A 10495-nucleotide genomic window follows, 5' to 3' on the forward strand; every position below is an offset into this window, starting at 1 on the left:
AGATTTTACACCGGGAATTTAAATCTCTGAGGGAATCCCTGGAATTCAGCCAGCAGCAGTTGGAAACACTCTCTCCTGAAAACACCTCGTTACGTTAAAATAAAAGACACTGTCATTGATCTGCAAGCCCATAGCATGAGAGATAACCTTGTGTTTTCAGGTATCCCAGACTTTGCTGCAGAGGACACGGAAGCAGCCGTTAAAAAGAAGCTCCTGGAGGACACCATGAAAGGGATCAGCTGCGATCGTCTCGGAACCTGGTGCCCGGAGACCGTGTCCTATTGTGGCCAAATTCGTACTTTTCAAACAGAAGGAGCAAATGAAGAGTCACGGCAGGGAGCTGAAAGGAACGGGCTTCAGCAAACGACCCGTTCCCTAAAGAGATCCTGGAGCGACGCAAGGTCCTGTTCCCAGTCTGATGCAGCTTCCTTTGGAAGGGCTTCGTCCTGTCATCGTCATGGACCGGCTCTATGTGGACGGGCAGCTCTACCGTGATCCCGGCACCACTTCCTGGTTATATTAACAACACTCCAGATAAGAATCCACTTTGTTTTTCTCTCCTCCTCTTTCATCTAACTTATTCATGAATTAATGAATTCGATGTGATGTCATAATAGATAAATCACCGTTAATCTCTGTAGCATAACAGCGTTAATTACAATGTTCTCTTTTAGTTAAAATATGTAAAACAAAACTCAAAGTAAATGAAATTATTGATAAAAAAACTCAGTTCTTAGATTCTTACACTGTCATGACATGTACATATAGGGCCTTGGGAGTGGACACTGCACGGCATCCAGAGGACAGTCTGTTTATTCAGCATCACCTCTCAGTTTGAATTACATGTAGACATTGAGGATTCTCCAGCTTCTTCCGGGCAGAAAGCACCGCGCCCCTCTCATGTGTTAAATGCACTTTAGAACAACACGCCGTAACACCACATGTGTGTGGGCAGAGAGAGGTATGGGGTGTTCACATCCCCGTTCTCTGCTCGCCACCGGGGCGAGGGGCTGGGAGGAGGAGTTGGGCGTCTGGTCGGGATCTGGGATGCTGGGCTTCCCTGCTGCTGCTGTGGGACCGGGTGCGTTGTGTTTGTCTCCACTCCAGAGCAAAGGGCAACATCTCCTGGGTCTAGGGGCAGATTGCCCCTCTGGGGGTGATGGTACCTGGACCTGGGGTATAGAGTATGTACAGGGAGTGTGAGTGTGTGTACAGCGTTCATTTCTGTGTGTCTCCATGTTGGGCGAGTGCTGAGTATTTGTATATGTGTGCATGAAGGTGGGAATGCATGCTTGTGTCTGTGTGTGCCTGTTTGTCTATGTTTATGTTTCAGGTCGGGTCTTAGACTCCACCTCTCCTCAGGTGTGGGGACCTAAATCCCCTCCAACATACTCCCTGCCAGTGGCTGGTGCCCCTACCCACCGATGGCCAGGACTGGGCGCTCGGGTGTGTAGTGGCTCACTCCTGGTGGTTGCCTGGCGGGACCTGGCCCCCCTGGCTCTGTGTGCTGCTCAGTAACATTCAGTATTTATTATTTCCTGTTACTCTGTTTGTTTCAGCAGGTGATGAAGCAGCTTTTCAGTGAAAAGAAACAACATGCTGCCAATGGAGAGATGCAAAACTGTGTTTAACTTTTCTGGTAACAGTGACAATAAAGATCGATTCTATTCTATCAAGAGTAACAGTACAGCAAAAGTCGTAATGACCCACTTGGTAAAATAAATCTGTACAGTGCTCAACAGGTATTTGACGTGCAGACGTCCGTAGTCATTCTGACTCACACACATTCAAAATTATTTTGTTTTATGTTGAGTCTTTATGATTAAACATTTCACCTGAAACACAGGCTTACAGTAAGTTCAGGAACACTAACTCCTCACAGAGGTAAAAAGCTTTGGTGTCGCACACCCCACCATATGATTTTGGTATAACATATAACATATTGCAATATGCAGAGTAACATATATTGTTAATTATTATCTTTAAAGTGTAAATTACGTCATCAAGGTGAAACTTTGTCAGTTTGTGTTTCAGGAAGATAAAGTTATCTAACTTCAGTTATTTTGTTGCCAAGCATGCCAACACTGCAGCCTGATATAAATGATGCTAAAGTCAGTCTGCTATCAGTCAGCGATCGGCAGGAAGTCTGTTATTGATCAGGCTGTCCTGTTGCTGCTGGTGTAAGTGAGCGATGTGTCGAGCTGAGCGTGTCCAGTACTGGAAGCTTTTTCATTTGATTGAATGTCAGTTTGCTAACATCCAGGAGACGAGCCCTCTTGTTTGTAGTTTTCCTCGGTTATTTTCATTTATTTAATAAAATATCCATATTTGTCCTGTATCAGGACAATATGGCCACGAAAAATATCATGCTGCCTTTATTTTTCCCACAGCCCATTTATGATTTATTTACATGTACATGTGTGAAGATCTGAAGCAGGAAAACCTTCCTGTTTGTGATGTGTACTGAGTGCAGTTTTTACCTCCCCCACATGACCATCACAGACACCACTGTCTGTCAGAACTATCATTCTGCCTGTTGTTATGCAGTCCTGTGTCGAGTGTCTGTAGCACCGTGGTACCGCTGCACACGGTGGGAATGACAGTGAAGCCGCTTGACTTGAAACAGCCTGATGTCTTTACCACTGTTCCCAGTTGGTCAGACAGTCATGATGTCAGCACAAGTCATCAACAGCTGAACAAAAAACTGCGTTAACTTTTTGTTCACTCCAACATGTAACTCCCACCACTGCAAGCCATAACTGTTCAGCTTTTATTGCAGGGCTCTCTTGGAAATGAGGTTTGAAACAAAGGATTAATAAACGTGTCCCGCAAACATTTTACTCACAAGTTTCAGCATTTTTACTGGATTCGTTTATGCTGATGGTAAAAAGCAATGTGAGACCACAGCTCAGCTCTGAAACAGGAAGCTAATGCATGATAACATGACCTGAGTCACATCCTGAGAAAATGACAAATAATACAATTTAACAGCCACATTACTCAGTGAGGCAATAAATGTACCTGATGAAGGCTGGAAAAAACCCAGCATCAAATATGTGGTTAAAAGACACAAAGTTTAAAGGCTGAGCTGACTGAAACAGCACGGTGCGTGTCCGTGAACAACCCTTCCACTCTGAGGAGTTTATGTGGATGAAGTTCAGTTGATTCTGCACGGACAGTTTTTCAGGTGTTAAATGTCATCACTGAAGGTGCTGCAGTTTATTTTTGCTGTGAGATGATTTTATTCATCAGATTTCACTGAAAAACATTTGACATGGTTGTGAGGACTTCAGAGCAAATGTTAAAGTGTTCAGACGAAGCCGTGACACACGTGTTTACAGATGCACATAAGATAATAAAATCAGGTCTTATATTGAGCAGAAGCAGAAACTGGACCTCAGACCGTCCCTGTTTGCTGCAGTTTGTCCTCAGTCCTACAAAATGGTGCGTTAGTTACGGTAAGTGAGATGCCACCTGCTGTTGTTTCTCTGTTAACACATACAGCTGCTTTAGCTCCACCCACCAGTCTCCAGGGCGATGCCAGCGAGGCCGTAGCAACAGGTCATTCAGGAAAGCAGCAAGACACGCCCCCAAACTAGGCCCCACCCAGAAAACCTGCACAAAAGCAACCAATCAGATCTGAGTATGAGTCTGCATTAGTGTGTGTGTGTGTGTGTGTGTTGTTACCCAGTGGTTGTTGAAGTTGAGTGTGATGACCGCCGGACCAAAGGAGCGAGCTGGATTCATCCCACAACCTGTCACACTTACCTGAGAGTGAGAGACATTTTTATCTGCATTACACCTGCAGATAAAAAGCTAAATGAATGTTTGTGTGTGTGTGTGTGTGTGTGTGTGTGTGTGTGTGTGTGTGTGTGTGTGTGTGTGTGTGTGTGTGTGTGTGTGTGTGATTACAGTCAGAGACTAGAAATAACAGCATGCAGGTGCTTACAGCCACCAGGTGCCCCAAACTGATGGCTAGGCCCACTAACAGCGGAGGCACCACATCCGGCAGGGGGGCATCAGTGGTCACCATGACGACCAGGACTACCTGCAGGGTTACCAGTGTTTCCACGGCAAACGCCTGGTGGAGCTGGACACCAGAAGATACCTAAACAGAAACATGTGACCTTCATTCACAGACTGATTGGCTGTCAGGACTCGTTCAGAATAATCAGGCCCCATCTTATCTTAATGACCTTGTAGTACCATATCACCCTATTAGAGCACTTCGCTCTCACACTGCAGGCTTACTTGTTGTTCCTAGAGTATTTAAAAGTAGAATGGGAGGCAGAGCCTTCAGTTTTCAGGCCCCTCTTCTGTGGAACCAGCTTCCAGTTTGGATTCAGGAGACAGACACTATCTCTACTTTTAAGATTAGGCTTCAAACTTTCCTTTTTGCTAAAGCATATAGTTAGGGCTGGACCAGGTGACCCTGAATCCTCCCTTAGTTATGCTGCAATAGACATAGGCTGCTGGGGGATTCCCATGATGCACTGGGTGTTTCTTCTTCACTCACTATGGTCGTGTCCAAATTCATGGGCTGCATCCTCCTGAGGACGCATTTGTAGACCGATTACGTCACAGCGATGCGCTGAAGGCTGTCCAAATTCGTAGACTCCTCCGAATGCAACCGACAAATGCGTCCTCCTTTTCCCCGAATTTGAAGGATGGGTCGGGTGTGTCCTTCATGGCCCACTGAAGCCGCCGAGAACGGCACAACTCCCGGCACATCATTTTCAGATCCCCGCGGACTTTCGCTACTCAGGTTAAACGTAATATATAAGTCACTTAGACAATCTAAAAATGTTGTTGTTTGGCTTTTTTCAGTGTTTTATTTGTTTGTGAGTAAATCGGTTTGGCTGAGATTAAAGTTATTAGATTAGATTAGATAAAACTTTATTAATCCCACGGGTGGGTTCCTCCTTGGTTTTCACACAGCTGACTAAACGTCAAACAGAAAACTGATTAAACAGAAGTGTGAGACGGTCGAGAGTTTACTCCAGTGTCCTGTTATATTTTAGATAGCGAGGAGCAGACGGCCGAGTTTATTAAACTCCACCGACACAGCGGTGACGCTAATCAGAAGGCTAGACCGTCACATTTCACAGCCGTTTACTTCCGGCCTACCCGACCTTCTGAGGACACGGCCCACGTAGACCGCGAAGGCCGGGTCCTCAGGAGGATGCAGCCCATGAATTTGGACACGACCCATGGCTGTATCCCAATTCAGGGTCTGCAGCCTTAAAGGCTGCATTTTAAGGCCGATTACGTCACAGCGATGTGACGAAGGCTGTCCCAGTTCAAAGGCTGCTCGAAATGCGGCCCTGAAATGCGTCCTTCATTTCCCTGAATTTTAAGGATGGGTCGGTGTAGACTTCATGGCCCAACATATCCCAGACTTCATAGCGCGGCGGTGGGTGTGGGTAATTTTGCTGAAAAAAACACCGGAAGCGGAGCGGCCGAAGAGTAAACTTTGAAAAGTAAGTACTGAATATTATGTCACTTATTTATGTGCGAATGTTGAATAATGAAGAACATTAAAACATTACTGTTGGCCACATGTCGGCAAAGTTATGTGACATTAGTGATGTTTGTACTAATTTGGTTTTAAAGCCTTTCAAATATACGCCGTTCAATAGTCGACCTTAATCTTACAGAGAATGTGATGATTTTATGGATAATTAAAGTCAGTCATATATCCACAAACACAACAAGCTGAAAGTCAGTGATGCTGCTCGGTTTGCAGTCCTGAATATCACGGCACAAGCAGGATTCACTGCACTGTTAATGTTAGCTATGTTATATTGCTGCCTCTGTTCGGTGGTGTCGAGCCAAACGGACTTTAACGTGTGTTTGAACGAGCTGACGGTTCACTCGTTAAGCTGAAAGAAAGATGCTTTAATCACAGGAGTCACACATGTGTCCACTGTACCATCTGGGAACTCTTCTTGTTTAGCACTCGTAATAACACAAACACTAAATCCTCCTTCTCTTGTGCTGTTTTGTAGCAGTGTATACACCTGAGACTGTCACCTGTCTGTCTGTCCTGCACTCTCTCTCTGTTTCTTTCTCTCTGATTGTGGAATAAAAGTATGAACATGTATTTATAAGTTACACTTGTGTTTGAATCCTGCAGCTTATCACACATTTGATTTCCATGTGTGACAACTGCAAGTGTCCAGAGTGAGGACAGACTGGGGACCCACTGCTGCACATCATCTGTGAGGCTTTGCACCCCTGATGATCCACCAGGACAAACTCAGCAGTGTGTGAGGAAGAGGAGGAGGAAGAGCCAGCAGCAGCTGACAGATGGAGAGAATAGACAGACTGTTCCCTGTTTGTGAAGGACTGCTAGGAAAGTTTAACATAACTAATTGTCTGTCCTGAATCAGTCTTATTAGGTAATGTTCAAATAATGTTATCGTTCCAGTGTTTTCAGTGTGGGAGAAAGTACTCAGGGCCTTCAAGTTACACACTATGAAAGGCAGCAACAAGTTTAATATTCAGAAACCTAAAGTATGTATCAGCAGCAGAATGGAGCTAAAAATAAATGTTTGTTTCAGTTCTATGAAGCTTTGAGTATTTTGGATTAGTAGCACTGCTGTGTTTGTTGCATCATATTGCTGTAATTGTTTATATGCTTTATATATTCTGAGGTAAGTTGATCTATAGTGTTACATCATATTCTATAAGGATGTTATGTGTTTGTTTACTTTCTGCCCAGTTTGACCCATTTAGCAGAAGTCAGCCTGTTTAAGGCTCTGATATCTATTCTGTATGACTTAAAGCAGTTATGACATGGTCTGATTTTCTCACCCAATAAAGGAATATTTCATATATCAGTCTACTCTTTGTTTATCAGAAACAGTTATCACAGCTCGTACATTTGCTTTTTACACATATATGTAAGCATTGAGCCAAATTTAGTAATGCCAACATATTAAAAGTACAATATTTGTCTCTTATATATAATACAGGGTGGGCCATTTATATGGATACACCGTAATAACATGGGAATGGTTGGTGATATTAAAGTCCTGTTTGTGGCACATTAGTATCTGTGAGGGGGCAAACTCCTCAAGATGGGTGGTGACCATGGTGGCCATTTAGAAGTCGGCCATCTTGGATACAACTATTGTTTTTTCAATAAGAAGAGGGCCATGTGACACATTAATTATTGGTAATGTCACAAGAAAAACAATGGTGTGCTTGGTTTCAACGAAGTCTTTGTCTTTATCCTGTCTTCCTTCTCTCACCCCAACCAATCACAGCAGATGGCCCCGCCCCTCCCTGAGCCTGGTTCTTTTTTTTTTTTTTCTTTTTTTTTTGCGCCTGTCCCGTTTGGTTCTTTTGCCATTAGAATTATTGTCTAAAGGCGAAGAAAGATGCCCAACGGATTTACTTTACCAAATGGACCATCCCAGGCTTGCCGTAATGGTCTATTTGATTCACCTTTAATTGTTTATTTTATTTTCATTTGTTGTATGCGGGACAGACTTGACTGGGGGGAAGAAAGGGGAGAAGGAAGGAGGGAAAGAAAAACAGCGGGGAAGAAGGACGGGGAAAAAGGGCAAAAAACAAAAACCAACAGAATAAGCAGACAAAAAATACATATTGACCACCTGGATCACCTGTTGAGAAAGAAAAAAGAAAACAAGCAGAAGAAAACAAGAGTAATAGAATAAACAACATCACAATGATATATGGGAATATGGCAGTAAATACTAAATGTTAAACATTATTGTGCAGCACGTAAGATCGACAGCGCACAGTGTGCTTTGAGGTAGGAGCCAAAAAGGGTGTAGTTTGTGTGTGTGATCACCCGTGTGTACACCTGTGAGCATGGACGCGCTTGATTTTTTAAAAGGTTCCTTCATGTAATGATCTGCTAGAGGGTGTGGGGTGCCACTGCCCCGTCCTCCAGGGCATGAAGCAGGTATGGAGGAGATCAAAACTCCAGACATCCAGAGGCCCCCAGAACACAAGAGACCAAGGAAGACCAACAGAGGGGCAGCCGCGCCACTGTCCCAGAAAGAGCTGAGGAGAGTCCCAGATGAGGGGTCACTCAGCAGCCGCGGAGCAGAAGCCAGGGGGGGTTGCAGTGACGTGCCCGTGAGCTCCGCCGGCAGCCGGCTGCGCCAGAGTGACCGAGCCCCAGGCCGAGAGGCCGAGGGCACCCCACCTCCGAAGTGGCCCGAGCGACCCCCAGGCTCCAGGCCCCGATAAGCAGCCGCCAAGGAGTGAGCCGGTGTATACCTGGGCGCCCAACCCCAGACACAAAGAACCACCAACGCACCGATGTCTGAGGGCGTCCGCCACCAGCAGGGGAAGTGGTGGGGGGAGATAGGCCTCCAAACCTGAGCCTGGTTCTGCCGGAGGTTTCTTCCTGTTAAAAGGGAGTTTTTCCTTCCCACTGTCCCAAAGTGCTTGCAAATAGAGGACTGTCCGATTGTTGTTAGGTTTTCTCTGTATTATTGTGGAGTCTTTACTTTATAATGTCACCAACACCAGCGGTGATCACCTCATCTGCAACTGTTTGCAGATGATTTGGTGCAAGACATATAAAACTTAACTGAATGAAGCTTACCTGGTTGAGTGCACGTGTGACATCTCCAGTCAGTCCCAGCAACAGCGCTGCAGAGGCCACACCCCCCAAGAGCTGACCAATCACATACAACACCGCTCTCCAGAGCCGAAGCCTTGAGGTCAGGGCCATTGCTAGGGTAATCGCTGGATTCAGGTGAGCACCCCCTCCCACACAAATGGCTGCCATAGCAACAGAGACACCAAAGACCAGCACCACATGCAGCGGGCACACAGGTGAGACAGGTCCAGACTGGTGCACACCTGCTGGCAGGTGGCTTGAGTGGGACGGCTGCATCACGACAGCTGATAGGCTGACAGACAGGAAGAGGGTGGACCCTAAGAACTCCAGTAGGAAGCGATGTAAGCACGATGGGGTGATGATGTCACTCAGGACAAGATGCAGGTAACGAAGGACGAACATCGTTAAATCAGTGACCTAAAGCAGATCAACAGGTGAGACACAGGTGGAGTCAGAGGGGGAGGTCATTAGGTTCTGTACTTTTGATTCTTTTTATTTTACTCCCCACAGGTAAACACAAATATCTCCTCACAGTCTCAAACAGACTATAACACGTTTCAGGTAAGTCTTTATTCCCTGCACCTTCAAACATCAAACTGATGTGAGCCTAAACTGAGGGAACAGAAACGCCGTCGCATCAGCCTGTCCATCAAAGAAACGAAACAGACAAAAATATCTCCGCATCATTTATACTCAGGGTTAAAGTGGGCGGAGCTAGCCCAAGCAGCATTCATGTTGCACACGTCTGTAGGTTGTGATCAGGCTACTTTAGCTAGTGCGCATTAGAGCAGCGTGTCAGGTAATTTACATTTCCCAGCAGCCTCGTACTGTGCAGGTGTGAAATCAGCCATGAACGCTTGAGCAACATCTGCTTAGATCTTTATGGATTCAGTTAAAGCCAAAAATAGCAGCAGCGGGTCAGCCGATCACAGTAGAAATTACTGTTCCTCACGCCGCACCACTATACCCGATCTCAGAGCTCCTCCCCCTGCTAAATCCCACCGTGACCCCTGACTGGACTCGTGCTGCCGTTCAGGTGTGGAGGCAGAGGCGAACATCTGGCACAGGCAGCTTTTATTTGCTTTTTCCTGGATCACAGATGTTCAGCTGATATTCATTAGAATTAGAATTGAAGTTGGACAAACTTTCCTGCTACTTCATTGTTATATTAATACGACATGAGGTTCAGTCTCCTTTGCACACATACGAGGTAGAAACGCTCTTTTGTACTTTCATACGGAGTCAGAGCCTGTACTTTTTGCACTGTTGCTGGACATGCATTTGTGTCTCCACGTGTTGATTATTGTAACGCTCTTCTTTCTGGGCTTCCAAAGAAAAGTTTTGGAGGTCTACAGATGGTGCAAAATGCAGCTGCTCGCATTTTAACAAGAACTGGGAAATGTGAGCACATTAGCCCTGTACTGAGATCTCTTCACTGGCTACCTTGTCAGGTTTGAGCAGATTTTAAGGTCCTGCTGCTCACCTACAAGGCTTTAAACGGATTGGCACCTTCATACCTCTCTGACCTTTTGCACCTTTATGTTCCATCCCGTGCTCTCCGATCTCAGGACTCTGGCCTTCTAAAGGTTCCTAGAGCCAGAAAAAGTTGGAGAGCGTGCTTTTTCTTTTCGTGCCCCGTTTCTGTGGAACAACCTCCCTCAATATTAGGCAGGCATGCTCTGTGGAGGTTTTTAAAACTAAGTTGAAGACACATTTGTTCACCCTATCTTACATGTCTTAATTCTATGGTTTTTAGTTTGTAAATTCTTACTGTTTTAACTTTTAATGTATTGTGTTTTTACTTGTACTGCCATTTATCACTTATATTTATTCATCTTTTTACTTTCAAATAGTTGTAGGTTCAGCTGAACCTGAAGCTTCATCATCAGT

General features: G+C 45.3%; 1 protein-coding gene across 1 annotated transcript; it reads right to left on the reverse strand.

Moving 5' to 3' along the window:
• Positions 1–3453: 3453 nt before the first annotated feature.
• LOC134626824 (aquaporin-1) lies at positions 3454–9007 on the reverse strand. The gene is made up of 4 exons (XM_063472744.1): positions 8588–9007; positions 3950–4090; positions 3688–3768; positions 3454–3615 (listed from the first exon to the last, which is right to left on the reverse strand). Exons 1-4 carry the CDS (start codon positions 9005–9007, stop codon positions 3454–3456), a joined length of 804 nt encoding a protein of 267 aa, XP_063328814.1.
• Between the last annotated feature and the right edge of the window lie 1488 nt (positions 9008–10495).

Source organism: Pelmatolapia mariae, linkage group LG4 (genome assembly GCF_036321145.2).
Source record: "Pelmatolapia mariae isolate MD_Pm_ZW linkage group LG4, Pm_UMD_F_2, whole genome shotgun sequence".
NCBI lineage: Eukaryota > Metazoa > Chordata > Actinopteri > Cichliformes > Cichlidae > Pelmatolapia > Pelmatolapia mariae.

Coding starts and splice junctions, on each gene's coding strand:
- LOC134626824 (XM_063472744.1), bottom strand. CDS start 9,007: ATGTTCGTCCTTCGTTACCTGCATCTTGTCCTGAGTGACATCATCACC. Junction 3,769..3,949: donor GTTTGGGGCACCTGGTGGCT/GTAAGCACCTGC, acceptor TCTCACTCTCAG/GTAAGTGTGACAGGTTGTGG. Junction 3,616..3,687: donor TCAACTTCAACAACCACTGG/GTAACAACACAC, acceptor GCTTTTGTGCAG/GTTTTCTGGGTGGGGCCTAG.